Genomic DNA, 19,198 nt, shown 5'->3' with positions numbered 1-19,198 from the left:
TTGTGCTCCTCACATCATCCCCAAAGCTAACTTTTTCTTTTTAAACAAATCACTTAGTGAAAATGTGTCACATCTCTATATTCATAGGTTAACAATTCAAAGTTGGTCTAGCTACTAGACCACAATCACAGAGATGAAAATAAGTATGTTTCAATGCATACAAATAGTCCCATTAGCTTCAGAGGCATTGTTCTGATGCACAAAATCAGACTGCAGTGCAGCTTTAATGAAAAAAAAAAAATCTCAAAAAAAAAAGCTAAAAATGGATCTACAGTCCAATTCATAGGAAAATTATTTATTTGTGCATAAGTATCACTAGGTTTGCAGGGGAAGCTGGTAATAAACATTCTGAAGGTCACCAGGCATCTCTCATTACAAGAACCTCCTTTTACTTTCTTATAATTTTGCCCTAATCTTAACCATTTCAACTAAAAAGTTTCACAGCATACACCAACTCAAGATGAGGGGTTTTTTAATTAATAACTGCAGATGAAAAACATTTATCTATTTCAAACACCCGGCTAGAGAAAAAAATCTTTTGTTTGGAATGCATCCAAAAAATTGGCTACCTTTCTTCTACGAGTTCTAGATGTTAGAGCGGAGACTTGAAATTCTGAAAGCTTTTTATATCCCACGAAATCTGTTCAAGTCTGGGCCTTTTCAGGGCTTGGAAGACATAGCCTTGTACATGGTCAACAGAAACAGATTTATCATCTCAATTTCCCAAGGGTTCCATCTGCACAGGGCATGCTGCTGGGAGGCTGAACAGGAGTTTCCTTGTAGGCATCGGCTCTTCTGAGTTAAGCTCTCTTTTGTGTTCATAGGCCTGTGTCTCTTACACTGACTGACCTCCAGATGGGTCCAACTTGCCCAAGCTGATGCAGAGGGAAAAAGAAGAGTATATTGGGTCAGTGAGGTAAGGGGAAAAGAGGCCTGTAGGCATCTGGCAGTGCACAGGTAAACTGCACAAGCAAACAGATAGAGAGCAGAAAACAGAACAATTTGATGAAGGAGGGTGAAATGAGGATGAGAAGGCAAGAAGGACTCAAGAAGGAAGAAACCTGAGTGCAAACTGGGCACTGCCTGTCTGGGGAGCAGCTTTGCAGGAAGGGCCTTGGGGATCCTGCTGGGGAAAAACCAAGCATGGGAGTACAGACATACTGGCAGCAAAGAGGCCACCAGCATCCTGGGCTGTAAGAACAGAGGCAGAGCCAGGAGATCCAGGGAAAGATCCTCCCTTTACTCTGCACTCATTAGAGCGCTTCTGGAAGAGTGCATCCAGGTTTTAGAACCCCGGTGCAGGAAAGACATGGACGAGCTGGAGGGAGTTCAGGGAAGTGCCACCGGGATGGTGGGGCTGGAGCACCTGCCTGTGAAGAGAGGCTGGGGGAGCCTGGAGCAGAGACTGCTTCAGGGGACTGAAAAGCAGCCTCCGTGCTTATGTGGAAGGTATCCAGGAGACAGCAATGGGCTGCCCAGAGACATTGTGTAGTCTCCCATCTTTGTAGGTTTTCAAGACCAGAGTGGGTAAGTCACGAGCCGCCTGATCCGATCTCAGAGCTGTCCCTGCTGTGAGCAGGAGGCTGGACTGAGGGACGCTGAGATCCCTTCAGCCTGAGTTACCCTGTGATCCCGCGACCTGGGCATGGCAAGGGCAGCCAGCACAGGACAGAATAACCTCCAGCCATCAGGTCATCCTGCTCCCAGCCCTACCACGAAACCCAGGGCCTCCCGCGCCACCACCCCGTCCATCAGCCAACGTCCTCCCTTGCTGCCCTACCGCACTGCCCTGCGTCAAACGCGCGGCCCAAGCCAGACGCGCTTTTGAGTCACAAAATTCAAACTTCACCAATAGCCTGCGGAGGGTGGGAGGAAGAGGAAAATCTCCTTTTGGCTTCTGTGGCTTAAAGACCTTGGCAATTACCCACGTGGCATTAAAGTCATTCAGAACGCAAAGTCGAGCTCTCAGAAAAAGCCGTGAGGACAAAACCACAAACGCTCAACACACCCCAGGAAATTTGTTACTGAAAAAACACAGGGCAAGGCCCAGCTTGGGAACAGCAGCGTGCGGGAAGGCAGCTAAGGACCTTGGGGCCCTACCCTGCCCTTCCAGCAAAAGCTGACCTGCACGGCTGATCTCCTAAATCCATTCACTGCCCATACCAAAGACGGGTAGCGCAGCTTTGGCAATTTAGAGAGCTTTTATCGAAAGGCTGGCGGGGGCGGCTCCTCCTGCTCTGACCAAACGCCTATCAAAGAAACCGGCTTGGCCGCAGTCGAGCGGTGCCCGCGCCTTGCCAGCCTGCACCGCCGCCCCGAAGCCGCCCCAAGAGCCGGGCCAGACCCGGCGGCGGGGAAACGCCGGAGCCCGCCGCCCGCCGAGGGGGAAAATGGCAGCGGCTCCGTCCCCTCGGCTTCCTCTTCTCCGCCGACCCCTCCTCGCCCCGTTCCTCCCCTCCCCGCCCCGCGACGGCTCTTGACTGACGAGGGGCCCCTCGAGCCGCCGAGCCCCGCGGCGGTGCGGCAGCGGCAGCCCGGCCCCGGCCCCCCGCGGGCGGCGGCGGGGGGCGATGGCGCGGCGGCCGTTACCTGGAGAGGGAGTCGCCGCTGGGCGGCCGCGCCGCCGCCGCCGCCGCCGCCCGCCCGGCGCCGAGGCTCTCGCAGCTGGAGCTCTCCTCCATGCCGGGCGGCGGGGCGGCCCACGGCGCGGGCAGCTGTCTGTCAGCCGTGCGGCGGGCGCCCGGCGGGGCGGGAGGCGGCCATGTTGGCCCGGCGTGCCGCGCGGGGAGGGCGGGCTGAGGCGGGGCGGCGGGAGGGGGCCGAGCCCGCCGCCGCGGGGCGGCGGGGAAGGGAGCGGGGAGGGGCGGCGGCGGCGGTGCTGCGCCGGGCTCCTTTCCCCTCAGCCCTCGGTCCCGGCAGGCGGGGAGAGGGGCAGGGGCGCCGTGCAGCCCCTTCCCTGGCCGGGCCGAGGGACTCGGCGGAGGGGGCCGGGCCGCGGAGCTCGGGAGCCTGAGGGAGGGAAGGGGGTCGTGCCCGGCCTCCCCTCGGCGCAGCCCCGCCGCCGTTCCCGCAGGGTGAGCCTGGCCGGGGTCCGCGGGCTCCTCAGCCTCCTCAGCCCGCCCGCCTAGGGAGCGAGGAGGGGGTGGAGAGGGGGGGAGCCAGCCGGCGAGTGGAGGTGTCCGTCCATGCGGGGGGAGAAGCGGCCAGGATCTCCCTTCTTGGCCTCTTGAAAACCAAGGGAGGGCGGCAGCTCCCGGGTTCCCTCCCCGGGCCACGGTGGTCATTCCTAAGAGCAAGGCAATGGGCTCTCGCAAGGATCCCCCTTGAAGTCACCTTCTTGCTTGTGTTGGGCTAGCCTGCTAGAGGCTCTGCCGAGACCCCCTCTTGTGCTGCGTTGTGTACCTGTAGTAAAAAACGGTTGTGATCCCGAAATTCTTAATTGCCAGTATCTGCTCAAGAATGCCCCTTGAGTTTACCCCTCAACTGGATGGGGCAGGAGCTGTGGAACATGGCAGGTCAAAATCACGGGAGTCCGCAGGGTGCTGGCACCGATCTCCTGTGTGCTCGCAGGGAGAGGAGTTACCTGGCTGGCAGCTCGTGTGCATGTGTGACGATTTGTGCCCAGGAAGCTTTGCAGTCACAGCACGGCATCAAATGTTCTGTAGGAAGAGCCATGGTATGTTCAGTTCCTTGGAGCGATTCGGTGAGCAGGAGAAAAGCTCTTGACATCGCTTACGAAGAGTTGGGAATTGCATCTTAAGCCTCTCATAGCCAGTGCAAAGGCATCTTCCAAATGCACAGCTGTTTTGGCAAAATTCCCATGAGGCAAAGAAGCTGAAACGCTGGGGACGTGTTAGTAGGCAGATGGGTTTCCAGTAAGGCCTGCTTGTTGTTAAAGAGAGCACCCGATGTCAGGAGCATCAGTCCAAATGGACCTCCCCGTTTGAAACACTACCTCAAAACAGCATAAACCCTGTATCTTCTAAACATCTGAATGTGGCTGTAAAGTGGTTGCTGAAACATCATCATCCCTCTTTGTGCTCCAAGGAATAAATTAGTTGATGTATCTCTTTCTGTTGTTTCCTGTTTTGTCCCTGTCATCAGAGTGTAACTCCAGTTTAAATCATGCACAAGCCCATGAATGGGAGCAGGATGCTGAAGCGGGTTGCAGCAGCCCCGCCTGAGACTGCACGATGCGGCTATGAAATTGCCTCCGTTGTTCTTTCCTTTAGCGTCTATCGGCTGCTGTTGAGCAAGGTTGATGTGGGATGGTTTTGAAGCTGGTTTAAACTTGAAAACACGGCTTTGTCGAAGCAGGGTTTTTTCCTGTATTTTTTCTTAATCTTCTGAACTAAAAGTTTATAAATTGGCAAGTGAGTTTGTCTAGTGCTGGGGAGGGGGAGAATTCAGCATAGAAAATTGAGTTTGTGGAGGCTTTTCTAACATGAAAACTGTTTTCTGGTTAGAAGTGAGATTTTTGTTTTAAAAAATAAGCTAATTGCTAGTGTTTTATTGCGCTGTTAAAATCCAAACAAAATGCTTTGACATTATTAAAATGAAAAGATTGATAGACCTGTGCTGATTTTGTTCCAGCTGTAAAATTTTTTTAAATGTTGATTCTTTTTTCCCTCTAGTTAGGGGCAATAAACCTTTCAGAAGTACCATTTACTAATGGAAAATGAGATGCTCTCTCCCCTCCTCTTCTGTTTAGCTTTCCATCCCCTCCTATGTCTGGGCAAGCAGACTGTGTCCTTTTGGGAGACAAGCGGACAGGGTCTGCTGTAGCAGCAGTAGTTTTGCATCTTTGGTAAGCAGTCACGCAGTTCCTGGTAGCCTTTTCCCACTGTTGCACTCCTTTCCCAGCCTTTCCAAGGATGGAGTTCCTGACGGTAGTAACCCTTGGGAGAGGTCAGCGCTGTAGAACTAGCACAGAGCAGTACTGTCTCCCTTTCAAATCTTATCAAATAGCCTTGTGGGGAGGTGGTATTACCTCTATTCCCTCTGCTAAGCTTAGTTTGATAGAGGTGCAGTTGTTTAAAAAAAGTCAAGTAGGAATAAAAACAATATATAAACCTCCTTTGCTATGTGAAAGTATTAGAGTGCCTTCCTTTCTTCCTAATTTGCTATTGATGTGGCATCTCTAAGTAGTTTATTGATGAAGTGCTCTATTTGCTTTTCACTGCCCTGTTTTGTTCTTGGCCTTATCCCCAGGGCCTGTGAAACCCTTTAGAAATTCCCACTGGTGCTTTGTAAATGAGAACAAAGCTAATCACCTCCTGGATCTCTCCTGCTGCTGAAAGAAACTAGCAGTCTGCTCAGTGAGTCTTTCTGCTCGACAATACCACACTTTCAAAGTCAGTCAGAATTTTCTCTCTGTGAAGTGAGTTACCTCAGGGCTCTTACAAGTGATGGAGAATTAAATAAAGGCCCTGACATAACCAAAACCAATTAAGGGCAATTCACAAGACTGTTTTATAACTGATGCAAAATAAGCATAGTTCAGTCTGTTAACCTACTTTTGGTTGCCACATTCCTTACCATTATCTTACAAGTATCATCATTTGGTTTTTTTATGAGGGAATGTTAGGCCATTCTGTGATTTGAACACAGGAAACAGTAAAAGAAAATTAACATGATGGATAAGTAATAACATTATCTGTGTTCAACTTTAATGCCATGTGGCTGAGGTAAATGATATCCCAAAAGAGAGAAAGACAAGGAACTTTCTTGAATCAAGGGTGTGAAAGATTATTTCCAAGTAAAGGACAAGCAGACATTCTCCAGTACTTTCTGAAATTGTACGTGGTTGTAACTTTTGTTTATAGCACATAGGAAGTGTAAAATACATAGCCTGGCTTTCTTAGGTGTTTAGAGGCTGTCAAAGCTGTGGTGAATACAGCACAAAGAGGATAATTTCATGTACCATGTAAAACATGATTAAGTGAGAGGAAGTAAAACTTTTGCCCCAGTCCTTCAGTGTGAAAGGGAGATAGTATTTGTGTCCATTGTATTTAAACTACGTGTCTGTTGAGTAAGGGGCTTTCTAGCTCTGTGTGTATGTGTAGTCTATACATCTGGTATATGATAGATGAATGTGCCAGATATTACAAATCCAGATGTTCTCACCCCTGGAACCTCCCAGCTTTGCTGCTGCACAGCTGAACACAGGCCTGTCATGTCTCACACTGTGAGCCCAGTGCTCCCCAAAACTAGGGACAGTCACACATCCCAGGCATCCCGACACAACCTGCTCATAGGGGTCTTGTGGGGATGTTTGGTCACGGTCTGTGACTCCTTGACTAAATGTACCTGGAGCATCAGGTGCCGGAGCAGAGGAGGAATCGTGCTTCTACAGTGGTCAAAGGGTGGACCATGAAGCAGGACCATGTGCTCAAATGATTCTCTCTAAGAAAGCACACTTCCCTGCTGCAGTCTTTGTCATAACCTGCCCTTACATGGTACAGCTCATCAGACATTCCCCTCCCTCCCCCTCTTCCCCATCACACAACCCAACACAGTTATTTGAAAGGGAGTGAGAGCCCTAATCCCTTCTGAAAATGGTCACCCTGTCCCCTTCACTCCAGCCCCAACATTAAAATCATATTCATCCTAAAACTAGGTCTCCTTGCTACAGCTCTATGGATCTCCCATATTTCCCCTCCCATACTCATGCATTCTTGTGCCCCGTTAGCCAGCGCATTAAATAATTCATGGCAATGGCAGCTTCACACACTGTGCCTTCCTCTCTAGTAGTCCACATCAGTGAGTCCAACAAATTTGCAGCATGACTCAGTCCCATAATTGTTCTGAAAACCACACAACGAGAGACACCCTTGTCTCCCCCTTTGATTCACTAAAATGGTTCTCAGATTTATTACATTTTCTTGTCTCCTTGATGTACAGCTTAAGGGCAGTGGGCAGCCGATAAAAGATTCTCAGCGCCTTGGGAAGGGCGGATTGTCACTGGCGAGATCCCACTGTGATGTATGATCATCAAATCACACTGGAGGTGGCATGTGTTCCTTTTGTCAAGATCCATCAGCTGATAAAGTATGAGGTCAGAAACAGCGAGAGCTTTGGCACACACAGAGAGGCTGATGAAGAACAACGTGCTGTGGCTGTGATTCGGAGCTAGAGCTGCTTGTGGTTGCAGGAACATCTGTTACAAGATGGTCATGGGGCACAGGCATGGATTTGGTCCTGCAGATGCATGATGCCTGTACCATCAAAGCTGGAAAATAGTCAAAACCAAGAGAGGGACTTACAGCTACATTTAAATTGTCATCATGTCTCCAAGATCACTGTGCTTGAGGTTAACCTGATCAGAGTGGTCACCTTGGCTCACACATGATGTGGTTCTTTACTGGCTGTGATGGCACCCTGACACTGCTTTTGCCTTGCACCCCCCACGTGTCTGATAGAAGCAGAAGCTAATGATCATGGGCTTCTGGCACTTTTTTTTGTCACTTGATCATTTCGGGGTTTTATGCAGTCACGCACATATTATCACGCACATATGCAAGGTGTTACAGATGTGGAGCTCTGGACTCAACCTGGACCTAATCCCGCACGCTATAGCTTGCTACCTGTTTATAGAGCACTTCTGATGGGCAGAATATTTATTCTGCTTGCTGCTCTGCCTGTGTAGTGCTTCCTTGCCCTCACTCCCACCACCAGCTCATGGCTGCTCGCAGAACAGTGAGGCGTTAAATATAAGACAGGCTAATGAGTACGTCAGGATCCATCCCAACGTGTGCTCGGTGTGTACAGACCACTGCCTGGAGTCAGGCATTTCACCCAACTTAATTGCCTTATGCTTTTAATTTTTAATGGCCCCTGCAGATACTGATTTATTGCAATGTACTGTAGCGTGCGTTTGCTCATAGCTAAGCAATGATACCAGTGCAGTCCAAGGCTGACAAGGTAAGTACTTTAGTGCTGGGGCAGACTGTGAACTCTGAAGGTGCAGGCACCCTATTCTGGAGAGCACGGCTGCCTCACCTGCTGTGTGCTGCATTCCTCGGGCTCCAGGGACAGGACTTCCATTACGTGCCGCAACACATATCGTAGTTTTAGAAGATCAATTTTTAGTGTCCCTTCAAATAAAGTAGTATAGTATCTTTCCTTCTGAAGGACTAAATACATCACAGCAGCTGTCTGGCTGTCTACAGGTTTGGACTGCAACACTTCAGCAGCTCCTTGCCATCTGTGTAATGATCTCCAATCTGGCAAACATGAAGTAAGAATTATTCACAGGAGTTAAATTTGAAAGTTCTGGCACTTGTTAAACCACCACTGCTGGAAAAAAATGTATTTCCAGAACTTGTAGGGTGATCAGGCAGGAAGGAAGGACATTGGGGCAAGAGTTGGTTTTGATATTGTCAGCTGTTAGGAGGGTGATTTTCTGAGGTCTCAGCACTTGCACTAAGCAGTCTCATTAAGGTGGGGATAGGTGTTCATATGCAGAGTAAGAGTCTCTGTACCTCTTGGATCTCAAATCTTTATTTTACAGTCCTGATTTTAGTCATTTTAAATACAGGTAATTTTATGTCTACATTGTCTGAAATAGTACTGTCTTTATATTGTGTATGTGCACACAGACTTCTCAAAGTGAGATCTTAATCTACAGCTGATGTATTTAATAGCCACAATTAGGGAAATGGTTAGGAATACTTGATTTTATCTCATTTATGCTTCTTTTCCTATTAAGAAAGATGTGCATTTGTGGTAGTGTTTTAATAAAACACAATAAAATGATGATGGTAAGAGCTGGAGATTATATTAAAAATGAGAAGGACACATCAAGAATATAAAATACAGCAGGAGTTAATTCCTTTTGGTTTCCCTTTTATTTACCTCGATGGCTCAAATTTCCACGTGGAAGGCTCATACAGTTGTCTGACTTTATTTTAGAAGCAATAGGGTGTTCGGCTCTAGTGATGAAAGGGCTGGGGAGTGGCAGGCTTAACAGTGAGTGCAATAAAAATGAAGTATTTGAGAGGCATTTGATTATCTGCTCTGTGTAAGTAACCTATCTGCAGTGGGTGAGCTGTGGAAAACATTCAGGAAGCTACTGAAGACACATTAAGCCCCTGGATCCAATGAGGGAAGAAGCTTCCTGCCATTTCCAATGGTACTATAATTTGGAGATGGCAGATCACAGGGTTGTTAATAATGCCGAATAGGAGGCACAAGGAGCAAATTTAAGTGCTGGAGCCTTGATTAATCACACTACTTAATTGCTAGCTTACCATCTGAGGTGTGGAGACTGCTTCAATCTGCTGCCTTCAAGACACTCACATTGCCTTTTCAGATTTACAAACGATCTTCAAGACGGAGCTTGCCCCAGTGATGGCTCTCAGAAGGTAGTGTGGGATGGGGCTGTGCCAGGTTGGTCTCTCTGCACCCTGCGCAGCCTCTGGCACAGTGACAGCAAGCTGTGCTTTCTCAAACAGCCCAGCGCTCGCCTGCCGCACCTCCAGATGTGCAAAGCATACTTGTCCTTTGCTGCCATGAAAATACCTGCCTGGTGGGTCTCCCTTTGTAGCAGATGTGCTGATTTGAAATAGCTTCCAAAAACCAAATAACATTTTAGTGCCATATTGGGGCCAGAGGAGAACCAGGCTCAATATAGCATGGATGTGGCCAGACTGCTCCAGAAGGAACTGGTTCTAGTATGAGCAGAAGCCAATTTGCTCCACCTGGCTTCATGGCCAGCATCTCTTCCTGACCGCTTTTTATTTAGCAGTGTGGACCTACCCAGGGAGTTGTTTCTCATTGCCTACAAGGCCATTACACAACCAGTATGGGGACGCTGGTCAGTGCTTCTAGGAGCACCAGACAGCTGGAAAGAGGAGTGAGTGCTTCTCCCAACAGGGTGGTAGCGAGTGGCTGGTCAGAGAAGTGCACAACTGCAGGAGTACACAGTGTCCTACAAGTGGTCTCAGACTCTAAAATTTTGGCATGAACTAACTGAAAGGACTGGTTGCTGTTTCTGTTCTCATAGACACAAACACCACTTCCCTCCTCTTGAAGCTAGAGGTCTTGAGCTTTGACCATGGAAGTAGCAGCCAGCTTGTGCCTATCCTGCCACTTGTTTTGTAGTCAAATCTCTGTTGCATTCAACAAATGAATGCATGAAAGAAATATTTAGGCTGCGATGCCATGTGTACCAAAGTTAGGAAATGCCTGGTTTAAATTTCCCCATATGAGAAAATGGAGTCCCTCTGGAGTCCTCAGCACAAGACAGACATAGACCTGTTGGAGCAGGTCCAGAGGAGGGACACAAAAATGATCAGAGGGATGGGACACCTCTCCTGTGAGGACAGGCTGAGACAGTTGGGGTCATTTCAGCCTGGAGAAGAGAAGGCTCCAGGGAGACCTTATTGTAGCCTTCCAGTACTTAAAGGGGGCTTAGAAGAAAGATGGGGACAGACTTTTTAGTAGAGCCTGTTGCAATAGAAGAGGTAATGTAATTTAAAATGAAAAGAGGTTAGATTTAGACTAGATATAGGGAAGAAATTTTTTACAATGAGGCTGGTGAAACACTGGCACAGGTTTCCCAGAGAGGTGGTAGATGCCCCATCCCTGCAAACATTCAAGGTCAGGCTGGACAGGGCTCTGAGCAACCTGACCTAGTTGAAGGTGTCCCTGCTCATTGCAGGGGGGTTGGACTAGATGACCTTTAAAGGTCCCTTCCAACCCAAACTATTCTATGATTCTGTGATATAACCTGAATGGATCCCGTTCGGACATCCCATCTATGTGCTGGATGCAGTGAAGGTTCAGGACAAAAAGCCTGATGGGACTGTGTAATTAAAAATCAGTTTAATGTCTGCACATAAGTGTGGCTGAATTCAAGTTTCACAAGCCACTCCAAATATGCCATTTCTGGCCATATTCCAGCATTTGGATGTCAACTGCTTCTACCCCACATAGCAAGACTCTGATGTAGTGCTGATATATAAACTCCTGCAATTTGTGAAGGCCAAAACTGAGCATTAATTATCTTATGTGAGTGTAATAAGTCACCTTACTATCATCTGCAGTCAGTGACCCCTGAGCCTTCAGTACTGTAACTCAGAGACTGTGATGGTCCTGATACCCTCATTCCTCTGTGCATGTCTGTGTGGTTTGGGTCTGGGATGGCTGAAAAGGATTGCCGTCGCTTGTGTTTGGCTCAAAAGAAAAGGAGGAGGAGTACAATCCAGTATCCTCTTTCTTGCCCTTGAAAGGCAAGGGCCTCATGTCCCTGCAATTTGTTTGAGCGATTGAGAGGGACATACACTACTCTTGGGGATTTTGTGAAGGAAGACGAGAGCCCTCATTTCTCAGTTGCGGAATTCCTGCCCCTGACAAGGAAGGGGCAGGACGAGAACTAAGTTTTAGTGCTGGATCTGTTGGCACTACTGCGGAGGGAGAAGAAAGAAGCCTAAGGCAACCTTTCTTTTTTTTTTTCCTGCCTGGGGGTGGCACCCCTCTGTCCATCACGGGGCCCCAGAGTGGTGTGATGGCACTGTGACATGAAGCACAGTCCTCCACCGTCTCCCAGCTGCAGCTGCTCTGGCAGCTCAGCAGTGTCTCCAGGCAATATCTGCTGCTGTTCTGCCAACAGGTTCAGCCCATCCTCAGCGTGCTGATAGACGAGCTCGGGTGGTTCGTGAGCGGAGACAGGTTGGAGGCTGACGCTTTGGCTGGGACACGTTTGCTTTGGCCAACGCTGCTACAAAAGCAGCTGCAGAGAGCAGAGGTGCTTGTGGGGTTGGCAGTGCCTGAAGGCAGCAGGAATTCAGAATGAGCCCTGGCTTGAACCATCAGCGTGTGCCTCACAGCTCCCTCGGATGCTTCAGTCATACTGGAGTGTTGCCAAAATACTTTCCAGCCTAAGGAAACTGAGAAGTGAAATAACAGAGGTTTAACATTAAATGTCTCAACCAAACAAGAGTGGAATTTCCCAGGGCAAAGATACTTCTTTACCCCAAGGGCATTCCCCTGTGCCAAGCACGAATACCTCCTTCCAAAAAATGGAGGTGTGATCCCTTACCAGAGAAGGGTCACAAAAATCCTTTGTAAAGGCAAGGGTTAAGTAACATTAATGTAGGATGGACCAGTGTCCCCAGTAAGAGATATTAATTCACTTTTAGAAAGGAAAAGAAGGAAAGGACAGAAATGTCCTTGTTCTGCTCAAACATTTCTTCATGGACAAGATTTAAAGCCTTTGGCTGTGTGAATACGTTGCTCAATAACCTGAATATCTGTTAGCTCAGTGCCCCTTGTAAAAATGCTTGGATAATATTATACAGAGCACATTTCCACTCTGATTAAACCTAACACAAAACCGAACGCATTTTGAATTTATATTACGGCGACAGTGAAGATGAACAAAGTTATTTTCTTCACTGTGGGGCCTGTGAAGTCACAAGTAATGCAGCTGTGGTAGATGATGGGCAACTTAGGAAATCAGGGCTGTGTTTGCTCAGAATGAGTATTTGCTGTTACAAAGAATTTTCCTTTATTCTCTAAGGATGATATCAATTGCTACTAGTGCAAATTATCTGTTTCAGTGATAACATCTTTCAGAGAGAGAGGCTGGAGCAGGAGAGGGGAAAGATATAATGAGCAAGGTTTTCACCTTTGGTCTGCCCCTCCTATAATGAATAAAAGAAGAAGAGCAGTGAAGAAGAATTCGTAAAAGCCCCACATGCAGCTGGAAGAGATGTTCCCCTCATGCAGAAAACGGCCATCGGTCTGCCTTCTAAAGATGCTTTCAGAAGCACTGGACCTGCTATTTTGAGAAGATGATGCTGGAGACAGAAAGGCCCAGAGCAAGAGCACAGCCACAGCGCAGAGCAGAGTGGCTGCCCCAGGCAGAGCTCTGGTGTCCGGAGGGCAGTTGCTGTGGGGTGTGTGCCACAACTTAGCCAATGTCCCCAAAGTCAACTACGCTACGCTATGCAGAATAGCTCAGGATCAGGAACATGCCGAGGTATCTTAAGACCACTTTAGCCCTATTCCTGAAGCTGCAAGTTTCTCAGTTCAGTAAAAACCTGATTTAATGTCATATAACCTCTCTGAGAAAGATGTCTCTTTTCCTTTAGAGACTCTCCATTCCTCCCGTTGCAAGCTAAGGCACTGAATTTCCTTGAATCCTTAAATAAGCCTTCCCCCCAGAAAGCACCCACTGACCTGAGAATCTCGCCAAGAGTGTTTCTGTCTCAGATCTGCTTTTTCCTAAAAGGTTGTAAAGTTCCCTATTTGGGAACTTAAGAGCTCTGATTCTAGGTACGAGGCAGATTTAACAGCAGCAGCCGGACGGGTGACCACCCGTGGCTGCCCAAGAGAACTGCTCCTCGGAGAGGCCATGGGAAGCATCGCTCTGCTGCTGGCCAATTAACCCACAGCCCAGCATAGTGGGATAAATTGAAACCACCAGCCAGGATGCTTGCCTTCTGTTTCCCAGAGAGGAATTTTGAGCTGGCTTTTTTGTCCATGCTGGGGATTGTTCACTGGTATTTTAAATTGTGAACTTTATATCACCGTTTTATACTGTAGAATAGCATGTTCTTCACCCATCTGATAAGAATTGTCCAGCATCTTTGTGTATAAATCTGTTAGGTCATGCCTGCATTTTCCAGCTATTGTTTTAGGAGTCCCCTTCCGGTATTTAAAAAGGGGAAATATCTTCTTTAGTATCGTCTTCCAGCTTTGAAGCTGTGCTGAACAACAAAGACAGACAAACATTTAATTCTCCCCTAATCCTTTAAATATCCTTACAAGCACATGGCGTTCACACACTGTTAAGCCCATCTCCTGTAGCAGCTGTACGTCTTCTTTTAACTCTGCCTTTAAAGCCTGCAGCTTCAACTGGGGCGGAACAGGAGCCCCACGATACTTCATCCCGTGGTGGCTGTCTTTCTGGGTGGTATGGAGAGGGATGGTTTTCCATAATAAAGCGATCATCTGGATTGAATTGCAGATATCTAATCCTCACACAAGCTACTCCTGTTTGGTTTTGTGAAGTGAACAAAGACATCAACTTAGACGTGCTCCGGGCTGGATTCGGGTATCTCTGGGACCTTCTGATCATTCCAGCGATTAGCCAGCCTGCCTTGGTAACTTTAACACAAAAGGGCAAGCATAGAATCAAAACCTTTTTCTTCAGGAAAGGGGGCTTAAATGAAAGATTTCCTTAACTTCACCCCCCAGGAAAAAGACTGAAGGGGCAGGCAAGGCAGTTGGGACAAACTCAACTCTCTCAAGGTTCCTGCTGTGTTTTTATAGTATGGGAGCGGAGTGGGATTCGAGTAGCTGCATTACAGGACGGGGGGTGGTGGGGTGGTGAGCTGATGTTCATATGAATTGGTGAGTATTCATTGATTTAAGCCCTGCAAAGCTCTTTACTGATTTTTTTTCTTTTCTTCCTCAACATGAAAACTTTCTGCTTGTTTTCCATAGTTTTTCTGTCTTTCTGTGAGGACCCACAAAGACATTTAGTCCATTCCCCTGGCTGAAAGCAGATAAACTGTACTGGTATAATTTCTGACAGCTGCCTAGCCAGGTCCTGAGGACCTTCAGACCCCATACCCTCCTCAGACAGTCCATCCTTGTATTAGCCTTCCCTTTAAAAACTTCCACCTGGCATCTATCCTGAACCTGTTATTTCTTGGCCTGTACAAATCAATATGGAAATACATAATGTTTTCCCCTGGCAGCAATGATTTATCCGTTCAAAGACTCTTTATCCTATCCCCACTCAAACCTCCTGTTCTTTAGGCTAAACAACTTCAGTTCTTTTCTATATATTTTCTAGACTTCTAATCATTTGCATTGCTTATTTCTGCCTGGAGTACACCATATGACCAAGGTGCCCCTATTCTGCAAGCAACAGTGGGGCTAAAATCTGAGGGCCAGACATAAGCATTTTGATCAGCGTGGGCATGGGAGCCAGACTTTGGGCTCCTTTTCGAAAGTCGTGCCTTTTATCAAAGGCCGTAAAAGCCTGGTGCAAGCATTCTCTGATGAAAGCTTAGATAGTTTCATATAAAGTAGCATTTCTGGAGCTAATCTGCTATCCAAATGCAGTGTTACACTGTGTTGGGGTGTTGGTGGCCATTGGGAGGTTTTTCTTTATTGCACGCTCTCGCTTGCTAAAAGCTAAAATCGATCTAATAGCAGGAGGCTTTGGAGGCACAGCAAAGTGTATAAAAAGGACACTATTTAATTTTTTTTTTTTTTTTTTAAGAAAAATGAAAAAGGAAACCAAAATAGGCCACTGCTGAGGCTTAAAAACACAGATGTAACAAAAGAATATTTCTGGGGTTTTGTGCTATTTTGTGCACTTGAGTCACTTGCAAAAAACCTATATTCAATGTTGAGAAATTAATGAAATGTTCTTCAGGGTGGGTTTTTTTCTGTTTTTTAATGATTTACTTCTTTAAAAGGCACTATCTTGTCCGCATTTGAAAGCTTCTCTTTGCAACCCTTTAAAATACTCCAGACATTTTCTATGAGAACGTTTTAAACTCCCCAGCATAAACAGATGGTCTGTTGGTATTTGTATGTAAGAAGCCAGCAGATTATATTGTAAAACAGACTAGATTAAGTCTTTGGGGTTGGAGGGAAAGTTAATGAATAAGATTAGCATGCAATGGCTTTACTATAATAAGATCCACACAATTAATCAAGACCATTGTGGAACATTATAATATAAAGATGCAATGTAAATATGAGGAAACCCCTTTGATTAGTGGATTTGTTTCTTAAATGAAGGGAAGGGTTGGCTTTGAGGGAGTGTTATGCATGAAATCCTGATTTTAGCTGTACTAATGCAGTTAACTTGTTGCTCACATGTGAATGGGGATACCACATAGCCCTGCAGCTTTGATTAGCCTTTTGGGAACACACATAGAGTTCCTGCCTCTGCTGTAGACATCCTGTGAGCCTGGTTATCCAAGAGAGCAAGGCTAACATGTTCATACTAAGAAAACCACAGGAGAGAGTACAACAGGTTTCTTTATACCAGTTTTAATTTGGTGTAGAGTTCAGTTACTCATAGAGTTACTACGAATAACATTATGCCAGCTAGAAGTCTTGCTGAAGGACAAGTAACATGGAAAAAAAGCACAATCCTTAAGAGAAGAAGGAACTCAAAAAAGGAATAAACCATCATTGGCAAAGTTGTCATGCAGGTTCACAAAGGGTTATTTTGGCCAGTGCATACATTTTTAGACATTCCTCAGTATTTACCTTAAAGACACTGGTAAATTTGAGGAATCAAATAATACAGCATGTGCTTTCTGACACATTTCTCTCTTTAAAAACTACATTTTTGGAAAATTTATCGAATTCCTTCTAAAATAAATTTGAAGCGACACAGCCAACTTGCTGAGACCTCAGATACGCCTTTTCTAGAGAAAGTTAGACGTCTTTCACTGATGGAAATTACATTCATATATGAATTATACTCATATATTAAGCTGACTGGCATGTATGCCCAGTTGTTCATGAGATCAGTTTGCGGAAGTAACCCTATGGGAGCTTTCCATATCAGATCCTCAAATAATAACAAAATAATTTGTAATAAAGATTTCTCAGTCAGCTGGTACCCTGGAGCTAGTGCTTTTCAGGCACTAATTTAATTTTTTAAAATTTTTTTGGCCTCTAGAGTTGAACTTCCCTGTTGTACTTGGAGACCAGGTCAGCACAAAAGACAATTTGAATACATTCCCTGGTTTTGTTTTCACCATGTCACTCCAACATAATGGTGCTAAGGGCAAACTCTGCCCTTACATAGAATCATAGAATCACAGAATGGTTTGGGTTGGAAGGGACCTTAAACATCATCTAGTTCCAACCCCCCTGCCATGGGCAGGGACACCTTCCACTAGACCAGGTTGCTCAAAGCCCCATCCAACCTTGAACACTTCCAGGGATGGGGCATCCACAGCCTCTCTAGGCAACCTGTTCTGGTTCCAGTTCTGTTCCAGTGTCTCACCGTGATGAGCATCATCATGTGATTGATGTTCATTGACCTTCACAATGACTAGGAACCTTTCCTTTCATGTCAAATCGATGTTGAGGGATAGATTTTGCTATCAGGTCTGTTAACTTGAACATGAGCTGCATGGATGCACCTACACTCAGCATTTCACCCAAACGCTTAACAGCACCTCAGGATTTTCCCGATGATCCCGGGCACGAAGGATAAAACAGAGCAACTGCGTCCTGTAGAACAAGGCAGACCAGTCAGCCAGAGAGAAAACATCACAGGCAGTCCTCCAAAAGGCGTAGATAGAGCATCTTTGTTGTCTCAAGCCGTGCAGAGGAATGCACGACATGTCTGGGGAGAGCGAGCTGCACACCAGGCACATGCCAGCGCGGCCAGTGGGGCTTTAACCATGCTGCTCCAGGAGATGTGGACTGGCTCTGCCATTGCACGTCCTGAGGATGACTACGCAGCTCATCTAACCTTGGTACCCAGGCAGCCGCTACACAAACATCAGCACATGTTCACCAGCAACTGCAGGCACTTGCTGGGTGCTTGCTCTTCAGCACAGAAGAGGCTGAATCATTACAGAAAAACCAATCATTAAGCTTCAACTCTTTTATAGTAGTCTCTTATAATGAAAATGCAAGTTTGGCAAATGCTAGTTTGGGGTTGGGTTTCTTTTCTTTGTTTTAAAACCTAGATTTTTAAGTCCTAAACAGGCTGCTTTTATCAGCTTGCCTGAACAGTTCTGTAGCATGTAGATTGGGATTTCATCCTGCCAGTCCTCCAGTAAGACAGTAAATTGTGGCTGAAGTAGTTTGTAACAATTTTGTGAACTAGAAGGAAAAAATGAAATACATTTTATATTTTATTTAAATGAATACTTGCTATATGATTTGGGACCCTATTAAAGGGGCTCTGTCAAAGTAGTCTGCATGATCCAGAATGCCTCATTTAAAAATTAGGTGATGTAAGATTTTACCATGGTCTAAGCTTTTACTGCAGCAGGATCCTCTCCATGTCGTCCCTGGTTCGTGTGGCTGCCGGACCGCCATGCTGCCGTGGGAGGGAGCAACGCTCTTGGCTGTGCCACTTCTCCGAGCTTGTCCAAGCTTCCCGCCAAGTGCTTTGGATGCAGTGGGAAAGGTCAGCCCTCACCCGGATTGGTGCAGTTCCTGCTGTGCTGTGTCTGGCCGGGAAGGGAAAATATTCGCTGCCACCCGTGTCTCCCACCCTCTCCATGTGGTCTTGCTGGCTACATCTCCCTGGGCACAGGAGACAGGTCTGGGGACGTTTTCTGGCACACAGCACAGGGTGACTCCTGTCCATATTATTATACCCTCTTATCCTGCACCCACAGTGGGAATGGCTCTTGGTCGTAGGACCTGTTTGGGAGGGCGGTCATTGCACCCAAGCACTGCCAGGGACCCTCACAGCCTGGTGGCGCAGACAACCGCGCTCCAGGGCCTGGGAAGGGTCCCTGGCTGTTTTTCAGCTCACTGATACAGACGAAGCTTCTTCAGCAGGGCAGCAGCCCTGCCTGAGGCTCCCCCATCCCACCTGCCCCGTGTTCTGCCTTTACAGCCGGGGTAGACAGAGGCACCTTTAGGGCATGAGCTTCTTGACCTATTTCAGACGGACTCTCGGATGAGTGGGACTGTCCCCTATTTTCCACCCTTGAGGGCAAGGGGAGCACTCTCTGCCACCTGCACTGGAGATGCTGAAGTGAGGAGAGAGCCACGCACCTCCTGGGCATCTCCTCGCTTCGGCATCTCCAGCCGGGACGGGGAGCGCGGGCACAGCCGAAGCGGCGGGGCACGGGGCATGTGCCGGCATCTCTCCCCTGTCCCTCCCCGTGCAGCCAGGGAAGGACACAGGAGCCATTTGCAGGTGGGAGCCAGATATAATGGAGGGACCGAGCAGCACCGGCAAAAAAACCAGGAGAGCAGAGCTGGGGACATGGGGAGCAGCCGAGGAAGGTGTCTCCCCGCTCGCCCCGTGGGGGAAGGTGAGCGGAGGGGGACTAAAAGGGGGGATGCGCTTCACGGCGGTCCCTGAGCATCACCTACAGCAGTGAAGCAGTTACGGTGTGGGGAGCCCTTTTTCGTTTGCGACATCTGAAAACAGCACAGTCAGCCTTCGAGCGCAGGCAGCGCCGTGCTGACATTTGTCCCTTGGAAACGTCCCCTCTGCCACCCCGTGCGCTCCGTT

At 47.5% G+C, this 19,198-nt stretch overlaps 1 protein-coding gene across 2 annotated transcripts in view; it reads right to left on the bottom strand.

Annotated features, from left to right (window-relative positions):
- The window catches only part of MTMR2 (myotubularin related protein 2), a 67,262-nt gene extending 64,468 nt beyond the window's left edge, over window positions 1-2,794 (bottom strand). The window contains exon 1 of one of the 2 annotated variants that reach the window (XM_030042235.1): window positions 2,590-2,794. In XM_030042235.1, the coding sequence (XP_029898095.1) occupies window positions 2,590-2,681 (92 nt within the window). In that variant the 5' untranslated portion in view covers window positions 2,682-2,794. The remainder of the gene's footprint in view (window positions 1-2,589) is intronic. The other variant, XM_030042238.1, reaches the window with a different exon arrangement.
- Between the last annotated feature and the right edge of the window lie 16,404 nt (window positions 2,795-19,198).

Source organism: Aquila chrysaetos, chromosome 19, assembly GCF_900496995.4.
Source record: "Aquila chrysaetos chrysaetos chromosome 19, bAquChr1.4, whole genome shotgun sequence".
NCBI lineage: Eukaryota > Metazoa > Chordata > Aves > Accipitriformes > Accipitridae > Aquila > Aquila chrysaetos.
This window is presented reverse-complemented; position numbering and strand designations above follow the sequence as displayed.